Raw genomic sequence first — 27,318 nt, 5'->3', positions numbered from 1 at the left:
ATCCCTGTCTGACAAGCTCATCCTCTAAGTGCTTTCAGCAGACTCATGAGTTTCCATACAAATGTTAGTGTTGGTACACAGTGAAACAAAAAAAGAGAAAAGAATAAGAAAAACATGGCTAATGATCTCATAGTATTCAAAACATATTTTTTCTTTTAAAGCTGGAGCAGGGATGATTTGTTTGTGTGTGTGCGTGCATGTGTGAATAGACGCCTGTGCTTTTAGTTATTGACGAGGTGTGCAGTGGAGCTAAATGAGAAGTTGTGTTTGTTACCTCTGGCTAAAGCCATTCACAGGTGTGACAAGCACAACCAGAACCCTGGTGACTCTAAGTTAGGCAGCCATTCCTCCTCTGCACGCACACACGCAGATTACTTCCATGTACCCTGAACAAACATGAGAGAAATTAGGTCTGTTTTTGTTTGCCTTTGCAGAGTGACTGTGGCACTTACAGGGAATAACACTCCTTCAGTATACTGAAGCAAAACTAACAGAATGGAGCAGAGGACACGGTGTATATATGTATGTATGTGTGTGTGTATGTGTATGCGAGAGAGAGAGAGAGTTATTAAAACTGTTCCAGATCCCCCTACAGGTACGTTATGAAGTGTCACCTCTTTAACCTTTAATAAACACAAGTGGAAACCATCATATCAAATTTGTTGCATTTATTCTCCATAAATTATATTGCCAGACAATTGGCAGGAATATAGAATGTGATTTCATTAAAAAAAAAAAAAAGAAAAAAGAAAGAAAGAAAGTAACGAGACAAACATTAAAACATCATAAACGTTACAATGTTGGGCTTTCTGGCCTTGCAGCAAAGAAAAAAAAGACAACTACTGACACATGGCAAAATCAAAACTTATTCTTTTGAGAAACAGGACAGAGATTTTAAGGTCAAATGAAGAAAAGGTGACTGATAAATGGTCCAGGCCTTTGTTTTACTTCTTTTGCTGAAAGCTGTCTTAAGAAGAAACTCTCAAGCTGCACAGCAGATCGCTTTAAGTCTGTTTTTTTTTCTGTCACCCATAAAATATTCAAGGTTGCAGAGCCATGTAATGATCTTGTGTTGGATGTGTTGGTGTTTCTTTTCTTCAGGGTGAATCTCAGTAGTCTCCCCTAGCTAACTCCTAGTATTCTTCTCCCGACGACACAGATGGAAAAAAAAACAGGACATGAAGATTCTAAAGTAGAGAGTGTTTTTATGAGATCAACATAATGTTTCAGATCCAGGCTGTGATGTTAATAGTCTTTCACTTCAGTGGCAATATTCAAGGAAAGGAAACATGCTACTGAGATGTACCACTCGGCTTGCTGTTTAGAGTGTGGTTTACTCATTCTTTCAGTCTGTAAGTGAGGGTGTTCCTTGCCACATGTAACTTCTCCTTTACTTGCATTAGTCATCTCCTGCTGGGAGATTTTCTTCAATCCTCTTGATGAACTTCATGCGAATTTCTGTAACGTTGTCCCCTCTCAGAGTGTCCTGGACAAATCTCACATCCACCGCCATCTGGACCTAAAACAGATTCATAGTCAGTTTCTTTTTTTTGCGCACAAAAAAACACACATGCACAAAAGACTGCACTGTAAATGTGGTTGTAGCAGTTTTTATAATTTTTGTAAGTTGTATGTTTCTTTTCTCCATAAAAACCAGCGTGTAACATTTTTCAAGTGTTGAATTTACCATCTCCAGGGCTCCTCTGAGGACCCCACACAGCAGGTTGGAGTAGATCAGTGTGCTGTGGTTATCCGGCAGCTCCACAAAGTCTACCAACGGATTATTCTCTAAGATGAGGGAGAACTCATCTCCTGCCGGGCTCCAGTTGGTCACACTGGGGGTGATTCCCAGGTACATCTTAAATGCGACCTAACAACAGCAACCATACAGTAAGTGGATTAAAAACACAGTACAGGTTTACTCAATGAAAAACCAGGATGTTCCACTGTAAATTAGTTTCTATGAAGTGTTTCATTTTGTGGAAAATAAAACTAAAGTTTTTCCTTTTTTTTAATCTTTGTATTTCATCTTTATAGCTCCAATAAAAATGTCTTTGCACCAAAAGGAACTTGCTGCAGTGCCGAAATGAACGCTGCCAGATTTGTCTATCATATTACATTACTTGATTACTCAAGACACATGCTAAATTGAACAAAGAGATTATTATCTGTCCTCTGAGTCCAGTGTTATTTTTGAGCTCTGGAGACACAGGTCGGAGAGGTTACATCGGCCCAGTGTTCTGCTCTGTCCTGTCTAAATTTTCAAAGGTTTTATTATCTGGGCTTCTCAATTAACGTCAACTGAGCCTGCACATCCCTGCCAAAGCAGGTTGGCTGATCCGCTAACCAGATCTACCGACTATCGCTCGGCCCCTTCCTGCAGTTTCTTCAGTCAAGGTTGTTCTCAGTTCTCTTTGCTGGAAGGTTCTGCTTTAAATTTGTATTACTGGAACGCTAACAGTACACACCTGCTGTCTGGTAAACGCTGCCTGCTGCTCCTGTTCTTCTGCACCACTGACGAATTAAAATTCGATAGAGCAAGCAAAATTCCAACTGCTCTAGTCCAATCAATTACAATAATAAGTCATTTAATCTCCATATCTTTTAAAAACAACGAAAACAGAGCAATAATGAAACTATTCAGAATCCAAAGCTGCAGAAAGTCTACTCCTAACCACATAGCAGGCCTCTTCTGGATACATTTAACGGAGGAATGATTGAGGTGATTTCAGAGTTTGGCTACAGGTCACATTATAACCTGAGGCGAAGCTGACATTGTGGCTTCCAAGCCGCTGTCCCATAGTGGTCCTCATCTTCATTTCATGACCACGAGCCAGTTCCCTGAGCTAGTGTGGGGTTACATCTGTGGTAGGACTTCCTTAGCAAGCAGCAGCAACACCTTGAAAACAGCTGGAGTGCTCAACATACAATCAACCTTCTTGAGTCCATCTGTCGCTCCAGGCCAAAATATAAAATATGGGCGAGGAAGAGTGAAGTACAACATATCACAACAGTAGGATGATCAGGAAATGACAGGACTGCTGACTCATTTCAAGATGGACACATTTAAATACGCTGTAGTTGTTTGAAAAGTTAACTGAGAGGACATGAGTGTGGACAGTGAAGAAGAGAAGGGGTATCAGTGGATATACAGCTTCCCTCTGAGGGGTGAGATTACACTGCATTCCACGTGTAAGTGAATCCTCACCTTCCGAGTATCAAGGTAACTATCAAAACAAAGCAAAGAGGAATGTGATCTTGGCCTCAAATTTAGGAAAATGCAGAGCAACAATCTCTGGGACTCTTCTCATCTACCAGGTCACAAGCATCATTTTCCCCTCTTCGTCCGCCGACAATGCTTCTCTGCTTTCCCTCATCATCTTTTAGGGTGTTTCATCAAGTTCACTTTCTCTAATCTGTCCTCTCTCCCTCCCCTCAATCTTGGGAGAAATCCACGGTCACGCTCTGATTGGCCTGGAACCTTCCAATTACCTTAGCAATGACATCGGCTGTTTCTCGGAAATCCTGACACCTGCCGATGCTGGAGCGTGCCAGGAAGTCCTCAATGAGACGCACTCCGATGTTATAACCCCTAAGAAAGAGAAAAAGGCGGAGGGAGAGCCAGGAGAAAGAGAGATAAAGTCATTCTGCCTCTGTCTTCATAGGTTAGAGATAGAAGACAGTGATGAATGCTCAAAGTCTTTTTGGGGTTCATACAATTGGAAAATGATGATAATTATGATCAGAAGGTCAAGTCAATTTATCCAAACTGCAGAGACTGAAGCCAACTGATGCATCCCAATCCTAACACGGTCTGTCTCTGACCACTCAGCTGGCAAACAGCAGAGTGGGCAGTGCAGACTTACTGCCTTCTAAGGCCAGGTAAGACAAGCCTCATCTCACAGAGCTTAAGGTTGCCGCACAACCAGAAAAGCAAAGTACATCCAGTCCAAAGTCCTGTCAGCATGACAGGATGTTTTGCATTTTTGAGTTACAAACCAATCCTTTGTTCTTAATCTTATTTTGTGGGAGCATTATGTCCAGTACAGTGTTCCAGAGATTTTTTTTTTCTGTCTTTAAAACAAATATCACCGCTCTCCTCTTCAAAGGCTCCCAAAAATACTGAAATAACAAAGAGTACAGGGAACCTCTGACGCAGAGGTGTAAAGAAGAAAAACTCATTGTATTATCTCTCCATTTCAATTTGTGTCAAAGTTTATTTTGAGAAGAGGGCAGCAGAATGTGTTGGAGTGGTGGGAAGCTACAAGTTAAAGGGAGACACCCAAGAAGTTGAACAATCCCATCTTCCCTTGATTAAACAAGCTCAATTTTCAAGTTTGAGTATATTATACTCAATAAGAATGAACAATAACAATGTTGTTATAGACAATATAACAGCTTGGCAGTTTAGCTGTTAAAGTGAGTTACATTAATGACTGCCATAAGACTGGACTATAAGTAGTTTTACATTAAATAATTTTGGCAAATGAAATTATGAAATTATGGCTGTACGGATGTACTATTGTGTTCACACAACACTGGTTAAGATGTTGTTTAGTTTATGTATTATTTTTTAATGAAGATGTGTCATTAATGTACCACTAGCCTATAGAAAAAAACTTGTTGCATAGTTATGCACATGAACACTTGCTCAGCACCCACACCCTTGGTGTGAAGATAACTCATGAAAGTAGACAGGGATACTTACATCTTGTCCAGTTGTTTATTGACTTCCTCATCATTCTCGTAGTCTTTGCAAAGCTGGGTGACCAGGGCCCCATAAGTCAGTGTGAACAGCTCAGAGTTCTACAAACATAAATAACAAAATTTACATTTTATTTGCGCTGCCCCAAATTGAGTAATTGAATCTGGATGAAGTCTTAAGACTGCTATATATAGTTGGTTTCTTCTTGCATCAAGCCAATTTCAAGGATATTGTGAACAAAGCAGAAAGCATCCATAGAAAAATAAATAAAACAAATGTTACAATAGTGGCAGGTTAGCTACTCCAAATGATGTAGGGTTTAAATAACTGCAAGGTTCACCCTTGTAAAAGTTGTGTTATCACTTACAATCGCAGCTTTAAGTTTATAATACACTGATTAAAAAAAAGACCCTTTGGCATTTAATAATCAACTTCCTCGGTGTGTAGAGAGAGACATGCAAGCAGACATAGTGATACTCCCTGCACCAGGAGGTTGAACAGGTCATGATATGGACAACTCCTGGTGCTGAAATAACATCTAATTACATTGGTTTAAAAAAATGTTCTAACACATGATAAAAACAATATGCATGAGCACTTTACGGTACTATTTTCCCCAGTAACTGATTCTTGTCATGACAACTGTGTAACTTACAGGTTTCTTTTAGTGACTATTTAATAAACTAACTAAATATAGCTAACTGTATGGAGTGTTTTCGGTTCAGTAGTTGAATTGAGTCATGTGTTTACCCTGATAAAATGCAGTTCAACAATGAAATGATAACCATTTACAATGCATTTAAATTGTTTTGTTATCTTGAAGTGAATGTAACGTTACCACGAGGATATTCATAATACAACTACAAGTGGAAGCTAGTTAGCATCTGTGCTACAGCTTCACAACTATCACAGTCGACAATGTTCAACAATTGTTTGAAACGTTTCTTCGACTGTTTCAAATGCTTTTAATATATTGCTTGTCGAACAAAAATACACAGCTGACAATGAATTTATTTTAGCTGTAACACAGACCGCTGGTAAATGAGCTAACGTAATGTAGCTACGGTTAGCATGTTGCTAGCTAGTCCAGCTGGGCTGGATTGGGTTGATGTAATCCTGCGGGAGTCGCCTACCATCTTCTTGCTGTCTGTTGTTCGGTTGGATTGCCTGGACATTGTGGACAGTGTTACAGGATTACACAGGTGGTGACTCGATATTAATCCTTTATTTATTTGATTCTGGCTGAGCAGTTATTTCCGTAATCACCAGTCTAGTCATTCACTTCCACAACTGTCAAGTTAGCAAAATTAGATTTTATGATTCCTGTCTCGCTCAAGAGCAAAATAATTATTTAAGAAAATTTGCGAGAAAGAAAAAGCACGGAGGTTGAGAAAAAATTAGAAAAACATTATCGATTTTAAAATCGCAATTTTTATCCTATTTTATTGCGTAAGTATTCCTTTTTTAAAATACAAAAATAATTTATTTTGAAGGCAACATCATCTCATTTCCGGCATAGATTCGGTACGTCATTGCTAGCTTAATGCATTTCCTCAGTCAGCTGATCGCCAACCTCTCGTCAGCTGTTTTATTCGTGAGCAGGATGTGTCATTGCCCTCTTGCGTTTTGGAGGAGAACAGAAGCTGAGACTTGTCATGAACTTGTCACGATTGCCCACAGGATGGCAGCATAGGTAACATATTGACAGTGAGATAAACCCTCCATATTTAGCCTACATTTCTTTACAAAGGCAAAGCAAGAAAATACTGATTTAAAATATTTTTTTATTCGAAATAGATAGGCCTACAAGACACTTTGGTATTTTTGACATGTTTTGACATGTTTGAATTCATGTGTGTGTGTGTGTGTGTGTGTGTGTGTGTGTGTGTGTGTGTGTGTGTGTGTGTGTGAGAGAGAGAGAGAGAGAGAGAGAGAGAGACCAGCAGGGAGACTCAGTACCAGGTTACAGATGCGCTTCAAACTCTCCATCTCATCGCATCTTAGCAATCACATGGTCTCTTTCTCCACCTCACGTCTCGACTAGAGGGTATTTGCACCTTAACTAACCCGCATGCTGGTTGGCTGAAAGGCAGTCATCCCATCGTGGTGAAACAAACACGCCGTGCTCCACATCGAGGAGGAGGAGGAGGAGGAAGAGCGACTGAGCGCATCGCCTCTGTCCACACACAAACACACACACACTCACTGCTTTCATTTAGTGAATTAAGAGGTTTTTTATCAAATAGCCGGCACGGACTGTGGGGGCTGTGGAGGAGGTGGACTACTACAGCGCAATGATGACGGGCAAATCAGTGAAAGACGTGGACAGGTACCAGGCTGTGCTCAACTCTCTACTGGCGCTGGAGGAGAATAAATTCTGCGCTGACTGCGAATCTAAAGGTGGGTGATTTTTTGCTCCTAGTGTCCGTGCATGAACGTGTATGAACAGCCTGCTGCCTGCAGGTCGCCAGTGTGTGAATCGACCCCCCTTGTTTCAGTTACTACGCCGGGAAATGCGGCGATGCAATTCATCTTCCCTCGGCCAATTACAGTGTACTATGGTGCAACACACGGGGCCACATCCTCACAAGGCTGGAGCATGGCACGCTGCTCCATCATGCCGCTCTGCACCCTCCAAGTCATAGTAATAGTTTAGCCTTTATCCCCAGGTAGGAATGCCACTCAAATAAGATGGGTTTTCTTAATCACAATCAATAAGTAACTATTGGGATACCTGTTTGAAAACAGAGTAGCACCCAGAGACACCTGTGCTGACTTTGAGTCACCCTGAACAGACTGTTCCTGCAGGCTGGGACACAGAGAGTCCCAACTCTTTACAAAAAAAAGCCACTGCAATACTTTGATGTCATAATGGCATTAATTGGGGCTAATGTAGTCTAATGGTCCAGTAATGACTTATCGTGAGTTGATTGTAATGACGTCATACCGTCCCCTTGTGTTTTTTTTTTAACCCTTTCAATTAGGCTACTTGGATGTTGGTGTATATCTGTGCTTTTGCAGCTGCTTCTAAAATTTACGCACTGAGGACAAGAATCATCAAAAACACACTTCCAATTGTAACATGCTTACACATGCCTACTGATCCTCTAGTCTGTTTGTAGCATCAGTCAGGCCTTGAACTACTGAATGTCATCATCTGTTTGCTGAACCTGTTTTGCTATACTGGTGGGTAAACATTACTATTTTGCTCACAAACACACTGAGTTGGGGACTGATTCAACAAACTGATTATCCAGTGTTTTGTCTTCATTTTTGGTCAGGATCAACAGTCTACAAGTTGACATTAGCTTTCAGTCTAAAAAGCTGTAAACACATTGTCATGCGTCAAAACCACTTCCCAGCCAGAGTTGGTAACCAGAGACAAAACTCAGGTGTTAGAAAATAACCCTCCTTTATGCAAGATATGTGAGGGCTGGAAGGAAACTTGTGTATTTCCCACATCTTGATGCATATTTGGTCGACCTGTTTTGTGGAGAGGCTCAGCTTTCAAGGGTATACGCTCGCTCTGATGTAACTTGGTGTTGAGATAGATGAGTCTGGCCCTATGACGCCATCCGTGGTCCAAGAAATGACTCAACAGTGCAGCCGCATGTCACTCAGTGTGTGCTTCCACATCAGCAGCTCTGCTCCCACCTCAGTCATAAATTCTCAAGTGCAGGCCCTGAATGTACGTAAATCCCTGAATGCTGTCATGCAGGGGACACGCTTGGGATTCCTCATAAAAACTTTATGAATGATAGGAGTGAGCAGCTTTCCATATATAACAGGGAGTAAGCTGTGTTCTGTGGTGGATGCTGCTTCAAGGATTAGAGCTGTGTTTGTTTCTTTGTTTCTGACAAACAGATTGACAAGCAGACAGACAAATTGGCAGAAAAAAACACAGCGTCAGGGAAATACTAGCACGGTTGTATCTCTTTATGGCTTGAAAATCCCCCTTTAATTACATGTCTGCTGTCTGATTCGTGACTAAAGTAGATAAAAGATTTGAAATCAATAACTCTCCTCTGGGTTTTACATACCAGGCTGTGTCATGACAACAGAAAACATTTCTAGTGCAAACAGGTGCAGACAGGAGAGGTGGTGCACACGGACAGACAGACGTTTTTTTGACCTCAGAAATTGAGTTAACCTCAGTCTCAGTTCTCCCACTCAGTTCGTTTGTATGAATGTCAACATCTGGGTGTCCTTTCAGCATCTCTTTTTATATTGCTCACTGTCTATCTGCCTTTGTGTCTCTGTTGTTCTGTAACGCTGTCTGCATTTCTGTATCCCTTTCAGCTTCTTTAGCTGCCAATTGCAAGAAAAAATGATCCGTGCTGATGCAGCATCACAAATATTTAATGAGACAATAAGCAGGTCAGGTCAAGTGGCTGTTAAAAAAGAAAGTATTGATGTAGGCTATACAAATTCTGTTCAGTCAAGTTTAATCTTTAAACCTAGTTTGTGATTGTTAAAAGAAAATGTACCATAAAAGTATCATTAAATCGTTTCTTGAACACAATTGCACAGTGGCAAGGTTGTACACTTCTTTGTTGAGGAGACGTGACGTCAAGGTCTCAGCTGGATTCATGCTGGAGACGTCATCAGAACTCTGTGAATGCTTAGTTTGACAATAGAAGGTTTTGTTTGTGTGGATGTGCCCGTTGGATGGGCTTTTAATGAGACATGAACAGAACTGCAAAGGTTGTTAGATTTCTGGAAAACACACTTGTGACTGCTCAGGAGTGGGTTTTAAAGAAGCAGTGTGACTGGTCTCTTGCAGCGAACCTACAGACTTGGACTCTTTATGTTACTTTATTTGTTTATTTGAATGGGACAGTGCACATTAATGGACATAACGTGTAAATATGCCGGATTATAGCAAGATCAACAGCAGTACATATTACACATAATACAAAAGAAAAAAAAAGAAGAAAAAGTAGACAACACAAAAGGCAACTATAACAATGAAAAACATATTGAGAAACACATCCCACAGGTACGGGGACCATATGAGTTTCGTTCTGGGAGATAAAGTGCATGAGTGCTGGGTTAAAGCCCCTGTACAGACAAAAGTGGTGGTGTGGTGGTGTTTTGCCGGAATGAAGACTGCATTTCCCACTGTCATGAAGACGTTTGTCTGGCCGGCACGTGTAGATTTGTTTTTGAAATGTCGGAAAGAAGACGGGACTTGCTTTTTTTTTAGCAGCGTAATGTATCTATTCGTATCGTTTCGTCAGTGGTCCGACCCGACCATGCCTTCCAGAGGTATAGAATTCGACTACTTAGAAATAGCGTATCTTCACACTGATGGGCTCATTTGCTGTTGGTAACAGAGACACATCAGCAGAAACAAGAGACTTTTGCGTATCCAGTTAAAAGCGCCATACAGGGGCTTTAAAGTGACAAGTGCTAAAGTGCAAAAGTGCATAGGTGGTTGTGTTGCACGATGCCCTATAAGAGTATTTATCAAAAGAAGTCTCAGACAAGGAGACATGGAGGGAAAGAACATTAAAACCATTCACACAGGTTTGATTGCTAAATGAGTTCACTCTAATTTGATACCTGTTGTGTCTTGTGCCCCGCTCATCATCTCTCACTCTTTTTCTGACTCACTCAAAACAAATGCTGTCATCAAGCTCGCCTGTGCTTTCTTTTTGTGATTGCTGCGTCTTCACTGTGCAACAGACTAGGTCTAATTGCACTGCAGAGGAAATTAGGGGTCATGGGAGAAAATAGCCACCACTGACGCACCAAGATGCTAAAGCTTTAATGCTAAAGCTCAGGAAAGTGACATTTTTCTTGTGTCATGCTATAAAATCGATAGATTTCTTTTATTAACTTCATTAACCTAAAGCGTGTTTTCCGACAGGGCACACATCGTTCTCACCTCTCCTCTTCTTCCATGTAACTGTACTAATGAACAAACTGACTCTCTGATGGAGGCTGTTTGCAGGCAGATATTTTACCTCCCACCTGGCTAGTGTTACTCCACTCTGTGCATTCCATGACGAGCACACACACTCCTGCAAAACCACGCACATGCACACACACACACACGAGCTCACTTAAACCGCCTTTTGTCCGCTCTTCGTCCCTTCTCTCAAGTTGGGTCTTTGGCCATATGGCTCGTGAGGAGGTTTGGTCTAATCTTGTTTGCTCTGACAGAGATTACATGTGCGTTTATCACCTTGCTCCCTCTGAGTGACTGAAAGAGGAAGTGACGAGATGCATGAAGCAAAGAGTAAGCTTACAACAGCCAGTGGTAAAAAAAAAAAAAGCCACATAAAAACTCATTAATGTTGCTAAAAGGCAATCCCTTTCTATGCTTACTCTGCTGGAACCGCAACAATGAAACTATATTTGTGCTGCCCAACTTCCCGTCTGTCTCTTTTCGTCTGTACCACATGGCGCTCTGTGTTATTTGTATTTTCTATCACTTCCTCACATCCTGACTCTTGTACAGTAAACCCTCAATACTACCAGGAAATAAAGAGGAGGGGGAGGGGGCAGGTGCATAATGTAGTCAACACTTCACCTCTGGCTTTAGTCTCAAGGGTCTGCGTGTGTGTGTGTGTGAGAGAGAGAGAGCGGGTGAGTGTGTGTGTGTGTGTGTGTGCTTGCATAAAAGCCTGCCTCCTTTATTGTCTCCATTGTACTTATGTTTACGTACATACTGGGCCCGGGTTGCCGTGGAGATATCTGGCGATGTCATGCCTTATCCCTCTTTCACCACTGTCACCACCACCACACTCTCCTCCAACCCCTTAATCTCATCTAATGAAAAGGCAGCAGGGATCTCCTTTTAAACAAGGAGCTGATTGGCTGGTTGTGTCTCCTGGCTGATGCAGAGCTCAGAGTCCCACAGTACCAGGGATTGGGTGGCACAGTGGTAGAGTACACTGTATTTTACTCTGTGTTTACACTCTTCTAATAAACTGCCATGGCTGGTTAAACCTGCTCGGGGTCCCATGGGCAATATAAGGCCTTTTAAAGCCTGTCTCTCCTACTATGTGTGCAGATTAGGGATGTCATGATTATACATTTTCTTGGTACGATTATTGTCAGATAAATAATCATGGTGTTACGATTATTCCATTATTATGCATTAATTAATTTCTATGAATCAACACTATGAATGTGTAAAATCAAATATAGTCAAAAATATAATGACATTACTCATTGTTTAAAGCAGATATCAGTGGAATGTTTTTGTTAATATAAGTCCTAAATAGTCCTATTTTCCGTCAGCAATCACTTACATGAAGTATTTCAGCCTAAACACGAGTCTCTCCGTCACTCTGCTCTGCTGTAACCCGAGGAGAAAATTTTCCTTGTGGGATACAAGTGTTATCCAATGAGGAGAGAGAACGGCATGAAGGGCTGTGTGTGCAGCCAAGGGATGCGCGTGAATGTGGTGACGTAGCACGAGGACCAATCGATGCCTGACAAGGGCGGGGGCTGCTAACTCATGGTGCGTTCAAGGAAACTCGTACTTTGTGTTTTTCCTTCCTGTGAAGTCATACCAGTTCGATCTGGTACGAGTTCACGGGTCGGAAGTTACGAGTGGCCGTTATAGGGAACTTTCACAGACAACAGGACGGTAAAAACACGAGCTACGGGTTACCTGGAACGCTACCAAGTCGTAGTTGTGACTTGAAGCTGTAACTTACGGTTTCAAAAGCCTGCCTTGAACACAGCATTAGCCGAAACGGCCCTGCCACTGATATCTGCTTTAAACAAAATATGTAAAGTATCTATTAATATATGGCTAATTATTAATCCCCCATGGAAGTGTTTCAAATATTTTATTTAGGTTATAAATTGTCATATATGCCAAATGTTTACGCTTATTTAAGTCGTTTTTTGTTTTGTTTTGTTTTGTTGTTTTTTTAAAATACAAATGACACGCTAACATTTAAATGGAGCAGTATCTGTGCATTTGCCTTTATTTTGGCACACATCTGCCGATATGGTTCCGACATAATCTTTTTTGGAAAGTGACGGTATTTATGAATCTTTACGATAAATTAATTGTGGCATTTAATACCACGATTAATTGTGAAAATAACTAATCGTGACATCGCTAGTGCAGATCATCCTTGGAAATTTAGATTTTGACACCAATACCAGTATAATGCATAGGCTACTGCACTTGCTGGGCAATACTGGTGACTTGTGAGTGAACAAGTCCAATCGCAGAGTGCCTGCTCTCCCCGCCACAAACAAACACTTGTTGTGATGATTTCTTTACAAAAATAAACGGTCGAGCAGTGCAGTGGTAATGTCCATATCAATATCTCCGACCGTTTATTTTTGTAAAGAAATCATGTTTGTTTCTGTGAGAGCAGGCGCTTTGTGATCAGGATCCAGGACGTTTCAGAGTTGGGCTGTCTGAGGTGAGTGATTACATGCAAAAACACAAGTTTATAGTGTTTATACTCTACACTATATGAGTTCAGTGGTGTCTTGTAAGGATTCCAGTCATGTAGCCTACCATAGATATTTGATTGTTTTTGAGTGTTTGTTGTGGTTGAAAAAATTGCCCCCATAGGTTAGCGTTGTCGCTATCCCTAGCGCCGGGTAGCCATGGTGTAACTCCGGTTTGCCTGTATCAATTTTAGTCATGTTTTTTGCTCCCCCCAACACTGGGTGACCATCAGGACAACGATTTAAGGAATTCTCCTTTAAGTGTTTCTACAGCCACACAAATACAAAAATTAACACACTAACCTGAACATTAGAGAAGAGTAGTAATGATATTAACTGCGGCGAGTACAAACAGCATCCCTAACAAGACAAAATTAAGCATTGAAGTGAGTCTCGAGAAGAATCTAAAGCCCACGGTGATGGAGTGTGTTATTCATCTTTTGATGTAATATCCATCCAACCTCAATGACTCACCTGCAGGATCAGTCATGACATGCATTGCACACTGTAACACAGATGGTGGGTGTGTATTAGTAAATTATCAATAGGGGTCCATCTGTTTAGCTCAGACAGGGACTGGGTCACTGAGTGGCCTCAGGGTTTCTGGGCTGCTTTAGATGCCGAGTGGCTTGAAGATGGGACAACAGTGGTGACACGAGCGTGTGTTGGTGTGGTGGTGTAGGAGGGCGTAGAATCCACTGATGACTGAGACTCTGTGGGATTAACTGGGAGCACGCAGAGAGCCGTTTATCCTTGTGGGATGTAGGCTAATGAGCCATATGCACCTGCTTGAGCACGTGTACGTGCAAGTCAGTGGGTGTATATTAACAAAAGTTTTTGTATGACATGGTGCATTCATGTGTGTCACCAAATGTGTGTATCAGAAAAAGCTTCTCATGGACTGGTATATGATAAAATAAAGGACATTAAGATTTGATTCTGTTTTTTAAGCTCCTTTGTTTTCCATTTTGAGAATTCAAACTAAAGAAAACTTGTCTGTGATTGTAGGACACTTCGTACAATCACACAAACCCACATAATAATCTCTGTCATCATTAATAATATCACCAAAAAACTAATGGTAACTAGACATGATGGTGACATTCGTTGATAAACCATCATGTAACCCTCTTCTTTTTATTATTTTATTTTTTAAATCTGCAAGAAGGCACTGTAGTTCCAAAAACACAGGAGCAAAATATGTTATATTGTGGAAGTCCATTACTATATGTCTGAATGTAGTATTTAGTTTTCCTTTTTTCTTTTCCAAGACAAGAAGTTGTTTCTCATATCTTGTTAACAGTTTTGGTGTGTTCTTCCACGGAAGAACACCTTGTTAACAGTTTTGTTAACAAGGTATGAGAAACAACTTCTCTTGGAAAAGAAAAAAGGAAAACTAAATACCAAAATATGTTGGTGTTGAAACCTGGGAAGCACCAGTGTGCAACAGTAGCTCTATTATGAATATTTTTGCACAACACAGCAACTAGCACACAGCAGTTAGACCTGTTGTCACAGACCTTTAAACCACAAACAGAGAATGAAGAGTCAGAGCAGCTCAAAGCAGAGGACTTGGCCCACAGTCTTTGTCTTCCTTTATGAACTGAATCAGTTTTTCTAGCCAAAAACCTGTTGGTCTGCTGGTCTCTCTCTCTGGAGATTTTATTGCTACGCTCTCTCCACCTCAGACTACTTTCTCACAGACTAATGGGTTTGGCAGAGGAAATGTGACCATCTAGGATAATACTCGTATGTTTTCTTGTGCATCACACTGGTGTGTATTGTTGTATTTCCATATTTAGGATAAGTAAATAACCTCAAATGGATCAAAGTTCATTTGTATGATAATTTTACAGATTATTTGAGAAATGAATTCAAATCATTTCAGTCAGACAACTCACGATTAAAAATGTTTATTGCAGCTTCATTATACATTTGAGTTTGGCATCAAGGCTCCGACTTCATCACTCCCTGAGAATAGGATTTCATGAAAGTATATGGGAGTGATGAGCGACTATCTTAACCCGGAGCCTACAGGTGGATGCTGGGGTGGTAGCACTGAGATGCTGCTGTGTCATAGACGAGCAAACAGGACGCTGGGTAAGTCACCCATCTTAAATAGACTGCCAAATTGAGAGGGTGTGTATGATGTCATGAGAGTGACGCAGCGCAGCTCGAGTTGGCTGCCTGAGCTAGGTCGCAAGCTTCGCTCCACTAGTGCACTACAGTTGTGTTTAGAGGATCATGTAGTACGTAAAAGTCCTCACAAATGTGTGTGTGTGTGTGTGTGTGTGAGTGGCAGAGGGGTTCATAATAGAGCTCTGTTTACACTTCTAGTTACTCATACCCTCTGTGCATCCCAGCAGGTCAGCAAACAGCTAAAGTCCATGATGACTATAAAAATCTGCTCTTGTTTGTCTGTTTTTGGCTCTCGTCCTGTCCCTGACTTCTGCTCCCCTGATGTGCCTCAAACTGCATGCACCACTACAACCACATCCACTTTTTCCCTAGGGTGATTCATCAATCGCCTTTGCAGGCACTTAACTTTAGAGTGGTTTGCGCTATAAAAACTGTAGCACAGCTTTAGTAGTATTTAAATATACTTCAAAGAAGGTGTTGACAGTTGTTTGTTTGTTTTTTTTATTACAAAAAGCACAGATGGAAGACAGTGGAGAAATGTGCACTGCAATGTCAGATCCTGTAACACAGGAATACTGGTTGTCCAATGCGTCCTTTCTTTTTTTTTGGATATCTATTCCTCCTACTCTCTTTCTACCAACTCTGTTCAAAGTAGCTGGAGGTGTGTGCTGTTGCTGGACAGACGCACTATATATGGCTCCTTACTCAAGCACTGAATTGATTGGAACCAAAGTGATGCAGTATTCAGGTGTGATTCTCTTCAAATGCCTAAGCTCCTAATCTGTCCTCCTTCCACATTAAACTGAGTATTGAGAGTGAGATCCTCTCATTTTTGGAAGCTGTAAATGATGTATAAGTCTGATATTATGTTTGAGGATTACTTAATTTGACTGAAAAAAATCCATTAAATTATTGAAAAACCAAATGACGCAGACACATGCATTTGTAGATTTATAGTATTTGTAGAAAAAGTGGTGTTCTCTTGTGTTCATAAAGAATCATAGAGAGGTTGGTAAGTAGCAGGCCAAACCATACACAAACATGGGCAGTTAAGGTACTGTAAATTTAATAATGGACTTAGCAAAACAAAACTTAACAAAGAGCTCAACATTTGCATTCATTCAAATATATATAAATGCGTTTTTCACTTCAATTTGTCACCAAAAAGAACACCAAGAAATTTTGATGATGAGATTTCAGAGATAGAATTATTCCCAACGAAAAGAAAATAATTATTCTTTTGTTTTTAGTATTAAAGCAGAAGTAAGCGGAATGTTTGTGTTAATATAAGTCTTAAAAAGTTATATCTTCCGACAGCAATCACTTATATAGAGTGTTTGGTCTGAAACACAGGTCTGTCAGTCACTCTGCTCTGCTGTAAGCCGAGGAGAAAACTTTCCTTGTATCCTACAACCTTTATCCAATGAGGAGAGAGAACAGCATAAAGGGGCGGTCCTCTCTGTGTGTGCAGCCAAGGGATGAGCGTGAATGTGGTGACGTAGGGATGAGGGCGGGGACTGCTAACTCCATCTGCTGACAGGAAGTTAGCCAAAACTACCAGATCGCTTACTTCTGCTTTAAACATGAAATTTAATTCCTTATCATTTAAACATTTTAAGAGAGTTTGTTCAATTTGAATCGATTTGAAATGTAGATCTAATTCAGAATTTGCGTCAGAAATAAATGTTGAAAAATGTTCATCTCATAGAAACAACAAGTATCATCAGTAAAAAGTAATATGAAGATACAGTGGTCAAAGCATTAGTGCATAATAAAAACAAAGGAGATGGGAAAATGGACCAATGTGTGACATCACAAACCAAGAGATCACTGTATTCATCGTACACCAACTAACACGTTATGGTGCTTCACTGGGTAAGTGAAAACATCAGTTTTCTGATCAACTGACCAACTGTCTGAAACTGCCCTCTCTGCAGCCATGCAGCTAGCATGGTGAAAAAAAGTTGGAACAATATCCACAAAAACATGCAGAATTTGGGTGAATCCCCAGAAAGTAGGGGTGGAGAATATAATAGAAACAGAGAATTAGAGCTGTGTGAGAGAGATAGGAATGGACAGGGGAGGAGAGGGGGAGCGGCGATGGTGAATGAAAGAGATAAGAAAAGGCAGTCGGGACACTGGGGGAGCATAAGAATAGAGATGAGCAGGACAAAATGATTCCAGTGTATGGGGAGTTCGACACAATTGACAATCTCTCGCTTTCCCTGTGTCGGTGCCAATGTTTACAGCAGTTAAGCTGGCTTTGCAGGAGTAATTCTACTATTATTAGCCAGCATGACAGCTAATGCTGCAGCCAGACGGTCAGGATGATGGACATACGCCGTCTGTCTGGTGACCCTCTGTTGCTGCCTTGCTCTCTGTGCTGATTTTTGCATTATTGCCTTGCTGTGTCTGTCGCTTTTTCAATTCTAAAATGAAGCCCACAAGTTGAGCAAACAGGACACACATGATAAATCATTCCCAGTCCAATGATTTCCTGTTAATAATGCAAATAGAATAATGTTACTTTTAGCATTCATTGTTCAGGATGCAACCAATGCACGCAGCTATTCTTTGACTCTGCACCCAGACGCTGCAGTGTTTCCGCTGGAGGCGCATAGAGGAAGGTTTTGCATGTTTTTCTCGTCTGAAACTCAAGTTTCCTCTTTCATTTGCATAGAATGGCCTTTCTTAAACACGGCACAATGACTTCAGCAGACAGGGGAGAGAGTCTTTCCAAATTAAAAGCTGCTCTTCCACCTAGTGGTGTAAAGGCTGCAGCGCATCAACTTGTAGCAAGGTTGCAAACAAGGACTCGTGATGGAGATGAGTGGAGAGGTGCAGACAGAGGCAGCCAACTGGAGTGAGGGGAGGAGGGGCGGCAGGAAATGGATGGAGGAAAAAGAGGGAGAGGAAGGAGGGGTGGGAAGGGAGAGGGATGTAGGGAGAGATGCGGAGAGAAGCACCAGTATTCTCTTTGAAGCTGACTGTACTCTCTGACGAGGACGGTTGCATAATTTGAGCAGAAAAATAGCCCGACGATGTTGTTTTTATTTCCCCTCTCAGAGTTGCCTGTTCAGACGAGGAGCCTGACGACTCTGCAGACAGAGCGAAGACACACTGATGCAAACACACAATGCTATATTAAGCTTAAACACATACAGCAAAGGGGTGAATATAGGGCACACAACACTCCGATGTATCCATTAAGATAAGGCATATGGCAGGAAGACAGACAAAATGGCCCACTCAGATAACATTGCACCCACACACACAGGCTCATGACCAAATGAGTAATCATCCCTGCAGGTATCCAGGCTCTGAGAGTGTGTGTGTGCGCATGTGTATGTGTGTTTGTTTGAATTCCTACTCCCCCTCTCTCCTCTCAGTCTCAGTTATGTAGGCTAACTCTCCTATTGGATCCCATTATGTGTCAGGACACCGCATGACTTTCATGGGATTAGATGTGTTCCCAGTTGAATTCAGACTCATAATTGAGGTTTCAGGCTTGTCTCTTTATAATTGGACTGAAATTAATCAGAGTTTTGCTCATCATTCCTCAGCCTCTTCACCCCACCCTCACTCTACCAGTCTATTACTCTAAGATTCACTTTTCCTCTCTTTTTTTTCTCATTCTAGTCTAATTGCCAAGTTGTTTTATCGGCGTCCCCTAAGGACTTTCTACTCTAAATATTAACTCACCTTTATCTGTCTCTTTTCATTCACTTAGGGCCGAGATGGGCATCGTGGAACTTGGGCATCTTTATCTGTATCCGCTGCGCCGGTATCCATCGAAACCTGGGGGTTCACATCTCCAAGGTCAAGTCTGTCAACCTGGATCAGTGGACACAGGAGCAGGTCCAGGTCAGAGGTCACATACAGATATCTAGATTGGGGCATTTAGTAGACGTTAATGTTTTCTTTCATTTTCATTTATTGTTTATTTGACAAGGACAGTGTACATCAATGAACAATTTGTGACTTGCACATCACGACATGTAAATATTCCGGATTTAGCTCAAAGCTAATTTCCATCCGTAGTCCTCACATTTAAAGACGGACAGACATACCATACAAAAATATAACAGTAGGAAGCTACCGCGTAAGTATGAAAAAAACATAGTATTATCAGCAGTGACAACAATAAGAAAACAGATAGCGACCTGCATAAATATAAGAGAAGATAGAGTACTAGCAGTATTTATATCAGTAAAAGATAAGAAATAAGAAAACAGTGCTGCCCTTAACAGTTGGGGAGTTTTGGCCTATGTGGCTACGTGTGAACGGCACCTCACAGTCCCCTCTGGAGGAAGATCTGGTGCTGAGGGAGGGGCCAGCCCATTTAACATACAGTATGATTCTCTACCAAACAGATACCAAAGGGATGACTGGGTTCACACATAATAGATGTAGACAGTAAAATGTTTATCACAAGCAACCTGATCCCTACTTAAGTGTGTCCACAGACAAGTAACAGCATTTTCCATTATCTTTTTTTTTTTAAATCTTGCACCCACAGAATTTATAACAAATGACCTGACATGAGAAATGAGAAGGTGTTGGATCAATGCTCCTATTTCAGTTTCAGATATCTGTTGCAACTCTGTCTTTCAAAGACATGACATGGTTGAGCAGGGAAAGAGGACCAGGATGGAATCTTAATATTTGTTCGTTCGCAGACAGCAGATCAAGAAGCTGCTTTCTTATTAGTATGCTGCTCATCTTGCCTGGGTCTGATATGCAGCCGGCATTATGCCTCCCTGTGTGATAATATCCTAGAGTCAGCATCTTTCTATCTCTCTATTCCCGACATAGACCAAAAGAATTTGCACAGTTTCATAAGCAGTCCTTTTTCTTTTTATATCACTGAAACCATAATGGGAGTAGCGCCTTGAATATTGTATTTTTTCCTTTATTAGATTGCGTAACAATTTAAATTTGGTTTGTTGTGCGTCGGTGTCCCCAGTGTGTTCAGGAGATGGGAAATGCCAAGGCCAAGCGTCTCTACGAGGCCTTCTTACCCGAGTGCTTCCAGCGGCCGGAGACCGACCAGTCTGCAGAGATCTTCATCAGGGACAAGTATGACAAGAAGAAGTACATGGATAAAGTCATTGACATCCAGATGCTCAGAGTGAGTCAGCACACACACAAACCACTCACACACACAAATTATGAAAGGGTGAATAGCCACGTATTTTCTCTGTGCAGAAAGAAAAGAGCTGCGACAATATACCCAAGGAGCCAGTTGTGTTTGAGAAGATGAAATTGGTGAGCACAACTTTGTATGACCTTTTTACTTGTATCACAATGATGATGAGTTGAATTAAACTGGTAGTGACTTTGTTGTTCTAAACGGAGACAAAAGTCTCAGGTTCATATGTGGACGAAGGTGTTGTTTCCTAAATCGTGTCCACTTTGTCTGTTGCAACAGAAAAAAGACATCAGCCCGAAGACAGATTCCCAGTGTGTCACAGACCTGCTTGGATTAGGTACTCTACTTGATGCACATGCTCACACACATTAACTTGCTACACTTCCTTAACCCTCAGATCCTGTTACAATGACTAACGTCCTCCTGTTAGGGACATTTTTTGTACCCTGTTTTCAAACACACACCATGATACAGTAAAAATAGATATTACAATTATTTTTTTTGTTGCTTAGGGTTAGGTGTCTTCTAATGAATGATGTGTAATTTCATCAATATTTTTTATAATTTAACCCTTTCATGGCCTGTTTTAGTGAGGGACTGCTCATAAAAAATGGTGAAAAACTGCAATAAAATAATAATTTTAGAAATAATTGTATTTCCTCCAACTATTATGAGAACAGGCATATGTCTGCCTTTGAACAGGGCCGACATTGATTTGTTTGCTTAAAGTTTGATGGAACATTTTTTTCATTTTATATGGCCATGTACCGTACAGTTTTTTGTGACATGTCGGCTAAAAAGGCATGGTCACGTGACTTTCTGTGTAAAAACATGACATCATAATACAATATGAAGTGATATTTCAAAAACTTCCCCTGATGTGAATTAAACCTTGAAAATATAAAAAATATTTTTCTGGGACAAAATAACCCCCAGGTGAAAACGTGTGGTTTTTGGATGTCTATGGGTACATTTTCTGTCCCTATCAGGAGAAGAGGTCCCAAAGTGATAAACAGAATTATAAGGTGCAGACAGGAGATTTTTTAGGAGGATGATGTACCTTGCAAAAGCCGCCTCTCTGCAACCTATGAACATTATAGCATGATCACAGCTAAAATGACAGCCAGATTAAAAATCAGATGGTCCATAAAATGTGCCAACAGGATCTGAGGGTTAATAAGCATAACAAAAGAATAGAAAAGTAAATATAAGAGCAGCCGCCTGGACCCTCATGTTGTCATCACTATCTTACTGATTTGCTTGCCTGTCTGTATCATAAAACACATGCTGAGTTAAAATGAATATTTGATCACAGAAATTGATGTGGAAAATGATGACTTGACACAATCATTATCAAGAGTATTTCCATTTATCCTCTATTAGACGCCCCTGCTCCAAGTGTTGTGGTGTCTAATGGTGGAGGATGTGCTCCAGCCAGTAACGAGAGCCCAGCGGTGTCTAATCCACCTCTGGCACACTCTGCCCTGGATCTCTTCAGCTCCCTGCCCACACCCTCCTCTGTTTCCTCTAAAACTATGGTAGGAGATAAAACACTGTATATACTGTACTGTATACTGTATGTATTCCTAGATCTGTCCTTAAACCTGTGTTCTCATTTATCTCTTTTGTCACCTTTGCTTGCATCCTGTCACCACTGACCTTCCTCTTGTGTCTTCCTATCCACACCCCATGACATGTCTTCACCCAGCCTGTACCCAGCTCTATGCATCAGAGCAGAGTGACTGCCTCTGTGCCTGAAAACCTCAGTCTGTTCCTGGATCCGGCACCAAAAGCAGAGGAGGGCACTGTCAAGAAGCTGTCCAAGGACTCCATTCTCTCCCTGTATGCTTCCACCCCCTCAGTGCACGCCAGCAGTATGGCTGCTCATGGTGAGACCGACATGTACATTCATTTCTGTCCATCATATTTACTGCTGCACAAAACAAACACATATTGTGTCAATACTGGATCAAATCCCTATGTGTAAATTGGAAGATGTTTCTCTTAATTAAAAGGAGAGTATTAGATAATTACTACCAAACGTAGCTTTCCTGAACTCCATGGACTCTTTGATTCTTATTGCTAATTGTCTGCCAATTCCACTGTATCTTATATACCCAGCATTGACTAGCTTGTGGACATAGAGAAGCATTTTGCAAGTACAGAGCCAAATGTGTCCCTAAGGAGTTGATGGAGACTAACCAGGGCTAAAAGAAAAGTGAATATTAAACTTACAGACACACGGCTGTAAATGAGTGATAATAGCCTATTGCTCCTGGGCCTGTAAAGAGGCCAGTGTTTGCTAAGACATTTTACAAGGTATGAGACAGTGCTCCCTAGTGGTGAGAAAAAATATTCCATTCAGTTTTAAGTTTATGTTAAGGTGGGGGTCCTCAAAAGGACCTAAAACACATACAGACTCAGGAAACATGTATGGTGGAATTAAGAAAAGATTTATTTACTTACTGGGACACACAAAACACACCGGCAGGAACACACAGGCAACACTGGAAAAAGAACCAGAGGAAAACACTGAGGTAAATAAAAAAAACAGGAGGGAGAAATGAGACACAGGTGGAGCAATCAAACCCAGGTGAGGTAATCACAGGAAGACAAGACAAAATAAAACAGGACATAAATGGGGAACAAGGGTCAAACCATAACAAGTATTATCAATACAGTGCTCCTCTGGTTGTCTCAGCCCTAAGAGTTTTTTGAATGGGATTTCAGCATGCTGAACACAAAACACTTGTCTACTCTCCATTTGTCATTGTGTTTACACTGGCGCTTTTTAAAACTTTTACAAACTTTCTGAGAGGAAAATAAAACTTGACTTCAGAACTGATTAAAGTGGTGTTGATTTGTGAAGATTATCCAGCTGAAGAAAACATGCAAGTATCATAAACATCTCTTTGTTTCTCTGCAATAACTCAAAGTCAACAGAAACATGCCAGTGTGTTTTTATTGAGGGAACTAGGACGGTGCGAACTCCCTGGTTGACCTACAAAAATGACATCATCCCTGCAGCAGCAGACTGTTGGTGGTCAGGTGCAGAAACGTCTTCTTTCTGTCTGGGATTGTTTTCAGCAGGCTTGTACATGAACCAAATGGGCTACCCAACACACCCGTACGGTTCGTACCATTCCTTAGCCCAGGCAGGTGGAATGGGAGGCGCCATGATGACATCACAGATGGCCATGATGGGACAGCAACAGAGTGGCATGATGTCGGTTCAACAAAGCAGCATGATTGGAGTACAACAGAGCAGCATGATGGGACAGCAGAACGGCGTCATGGGTGCTCAGGGTGTCATGGCTCAGCCTAGTGGTGCTGCGGCGGCGCCCTATATGACCGGGATGACCCAGAGCATGATGGGACCACAGCAAAGTGGAATGATGGTACAACATCAGAATGGCATTATGGGTCAGCCTCAGAGCGGCATGATGGTGCAGCAGCAAAGTGGGATGATGGGACAGCAGCAACAGGTTTATGGGGTGCAGCAAACCCAGCAGCTTCAGTGGAACATCGCCCAGGTGTGTTATTATGTAGCTACATTGCACACGCTTAGGGATGTCACCATAATAAATTTTTTTTGTTACGATTATTGTCAGAGAAATAATCACGGTATTATGATTATCACGATTATTATGCATAAAGTAATTTCACAACACTATTAATGTGTAAAATCAAATATAGTTAAGATATACATTACTAATTATAAAATATTTTAAATATCTATTAAAATATGACCAATTATTAATCCGCCAGGGGAAGTGTTTGAAATATTCAAGTCATTAATTGTCATCGATACAAAATGCTTAAGTTAATTTTAATCTTTTTTTAAATTACAAATGACACTCTAGCATTTAAATTCCTACCAATTCAATGCTACGTTAGGTAAATGGACCAGTATCTGTGCATTTACCTTTACTTTGGCGCACATCTGCCGACACGGTTCATACATAATCTTTTTTTGGAAAGTGACAGTATTTAGGAATCTTTGCGATCAATTAATTGTGGTGTTTAATACCGCGATTAATTGTGAAAACAAGTAATTGTGACATCCCTACATACGCTACCCAGATGTGCTTCAAGAAATGTGTGTTTTGTGGTTTTCAGATGTCTCAGCACGTGGCCGGCATGAATGTCTACAACACCAACGGCATGATGGGATACAGCAGTCAACACATGGGCAGTTCCACAACTCCAAGTTCGGCACATATGACAGCACACATCTGGAAATGAACTCATCTATCCGAGAAATAATGTAACGCCAATAACCCACAAAGGAGAGGGGAAGTCGTAGGAATGTGTGGATTTGACCCTCCGTAAGACATTTTCTAATGCAAAGGAGGAGGAGGAGGAGACAGGTGTGAAGAAGGATGGTCTGGCAAACCACTACTACCTCTCTTTCTCTCTCCTCTCTGCCCATGCTTCCTCTTTTTGTCTCATCCATGGCCATGTTTTTGCAGATTTCCATGCTTGCCTTCAGAACATTTAGGTATTAAAGCCAAGACAACAGGGTTCAGAGGCCACTGGTTAAGACTAAACATCTTTTTTTGTACCTAGCCTGTATGTGAGAGTGCGTGTGCGCACACATCTGCTCTATGTAGGTGTCAACTAACTGCTCGATTTAAAGGAACAGTTTTTTTTCTTTGTGAACTTTACTCTTTTTCTTACCTGATCAAAGTCACAAAGGTAGTTTGAAGGTACAGTATGCTGCACTATGAAGTTAGCCTAGCTTAGCTTCACTGGTTCATGTGCTTGAATAGTAGATTAAGAAATATGTACTTTTATCTATATCTACTTTTTCAGGGCAAAGCAGGATTTATTTTTTATGAGCTGACCCATTTTAAAATCTCAGCTCTGAAGCAGCTCATTGAGTATGCAGTTGATAGCTGTATATGATTAACAATATTGGGCTTAATGTCAGACGTTGTCAGAAAGTCCTAAAATTGTATACAAGGAACGGTCAGTCTGTTAATTTAAACACAACCATTGGATTTGGCTCTGAAAGTAAGAAAATCAGTAAAATCACAGAAAACATTACATACCTTTTTCAAGCACTGAAGTTATTCTACACATCCAACAATATTAAAAGTTAAGAAATCCCTTTAAGCGATAACACGTTTCTATATCCTTACTGTCTGAGCTGCAGAAACCTACCTAAACAGACCTTAATGATGATGTCTTCTACTCAATCTACAGAGAGCTTCTTTTAGAAAAAGTATATAATCTCGTCAAAAGTCCTAAACTGGATTTTAGGAGACCAAAGATCAACACTAGCTTTAATGGTTGTACAGTGTTGCAGTATACTTAACTGTATGGCCACTTAACTAGTGATCAGTAGAAAAATCATTTCAGCAGTCCTTTAGCAGTATGTTTGGTCATACCTGCTCCAACAATTCACTGTGCTATTTCCTGAGCAGTGGTGGGACACTTAAACAAGTCACTTGCATGCAAAATGTAATCATGTAAGCTCTCACGCACCTCAAGTTAAGGTCTACCTTGTACAATAGAGGCCTCAAATAATGTTGAATGTCTGTATATAAGAGAGAAATTAAGAGAGAAGTTGGGACAGAGACAAGAAAAATCTTTAAAAGGTACAAATGAGTCATGTTACAGATGCTTCTACTGAACTGCATGAGGAGAATGTTTATCTAGCTCTGAATGTACTGTATGTTAATTATGATATCCGAATGTGTCTCAGTCTGGAATGTGTATCTCTGAATGTGTCTCTCTACTACTACATGTCCACCAGTCTCTGAAAAAGACCAACAAAAAAATCTCGATGAATGTGCGTCTTGAATGTGTTTTCACGACTGTACTGGACTCGTTTTGAATTTCTTTGTTTCTGATTTTCTTTGACTCTGTCGAGCAACGTACTCTTACAACGTACGTCGTCTTTTGAATGTCCTGTGGTCAACAGCGTCCCGTCCGATTTTTGGTGAATTGTTAAATTTGCTATGAAAAGTCTTATCATCAAGTCAGGGGCAAACTGTGACGTAATTAAGGCGTTTACAATTTGGCCAAACTACATTGTGAAGCAAAAAGCAATTGTACGACCATGATCTGTCACATCTCTCCCACACAAGCTCAGTCCTAATTTCTTTCTAAATATGTTCATTCTTATAGTATCTGCATGAAGCCATTCTGTAAATAATCTCAGTCTTGTTTTGTTTTTCGAGGAGTTCACTTTAGTGTTAAGTTGTCGTTTTTAATTTGAGGGAGTAAGAATGTAAATGAAGAAACAAATGAACACACTCTGACATAATAATGTTCTTATCAACTGCTGCCAAAAACAAGCAGTAGAGCTTTGACATCTCAGCAACTCGTCACCTATTCCTCACAGGCATTTTTTTTCAAACTGATTTAGTCTGAGGGCAGCTGAGGCAATACTTTGACAGCAACAGTCGCCTTCTCTGATGAGACTGATATTACCACGAGAGGATGTGTCGCCTGCGCTGGAACAGCAGCTCTGTCAGATAACTATGAGACATTTCTGGAAAAAAAAGAGTCCAAATCCGTCTCTGTGGGCACCGAGGCTTCACCTGAGCTTTCTCATTTGTGATTAAACTTTAGGTTGCTTGTAATCACTTCCTTTTTTGTCTGGTATATTTTCTGTGAAATAAAAGCAAATAAAGGAATGTATCTTTTTATGTACTTGTCAATCAAGATATTGTGTATTTTATTCTTTATCAGAATATATTATTTCTCAAACATGATGCTGATGAACATGTACTGTATATTAGTTCTGCATTTCTTTTTCCATATGCTTCAAATGGCATTTTTGATTTCATGTTCACACATCAGTCAGTTAAACTTGAGGATATGTAACACATGATACTTGTCCCTGTGGAAACATACAAAAATAAATATTGTTTTGATTATA

At 40.7% G+C, this 27,318-nt stretch overlaps 2 protein-coding genes across 3 annotated transcripts; one reads left to right on the top strand and one right to left on the bottom strand.

The window, feature by feature from the left end:
• Window positions 1-914: 914 nt before the first annotated feature.
• On the bottom strand, window positions 915-6,000 carry trappc3 (trafficking protein particle complex subunit 3). The gene is made up of 5 exons (XM_085792179.1): window positions 5,839-6,000; window positions 4,709-4,806; window positions 3,493-3,592; window positions 1,688-1,870; window positions 915-1,519 (listed from the first exon to the last, which is right to left on the bottom strand). Exons 1-5 carry the CDS (start codon window positions 5,878-5,880, stop codon window positions 1,400-1,402), a joined length of 543 nt encoding a protein of 180 aa, XP_085648305.1. The 5' UTR covers window positions 5,881-6,000; the 3' UTR covers window positions 915-1,399.
• A 645-nt stretch (window positions 6,001-6,645) lies between these two features.
• smap2 (small ArfGAP2) lies at window positions 6,646-27,318 on the top strand. Of its 2 annotated transcripts, none has more exons than XM_085792178.1 (9): window positions 6,646-7,105; window positions 19,005-19,138; window positions 20,241-20,405; window positions 20,483-20,542; window positions 20,706-20,763; window positions 21,810-21,964; window positions 22,135-22,315; window positions 23,517-23,959; window positions 24,546-27,318. In XM_085792178.1, exons 1-9 carry the CDS (start codon window positions 7,000-7,002, stop codon window positions 24,669-24,671), a joined length of 1,428 nt encoding a protein of 475 aa, XP_085648304.1. In that variant the 5' UTR covers window positions 6,646-6,999; the 3' UTR covers window positions 24,672-27,318. The 2 variants fall into 2 exon arrangements, with proteins under 2 accessions (XP_085648304.1, XP_085648303.1); XM_085792177.1 differs by having other exon boundaries at window positions 6,788-7,105; window positions 23,514-23,959; window positions 24,546-27,099.

The sequence above is a fragment of the Trachurus japonicus genome, chromosome 11, assembly GCF_045865225.1.
Source record: "Trachurus japonicus isolate A0001 chromosome 11, Traja_1.0".
Taxonomy (NCBI): Eukaryota; Metazoa; Chordata; class Actinopteri; order Carangiformes; family Carangidae; genus Trachurus; species Trachurus japonicus.
This window is presented reverse-complemented; position numbering and strand designations above follow the sequence as displayed.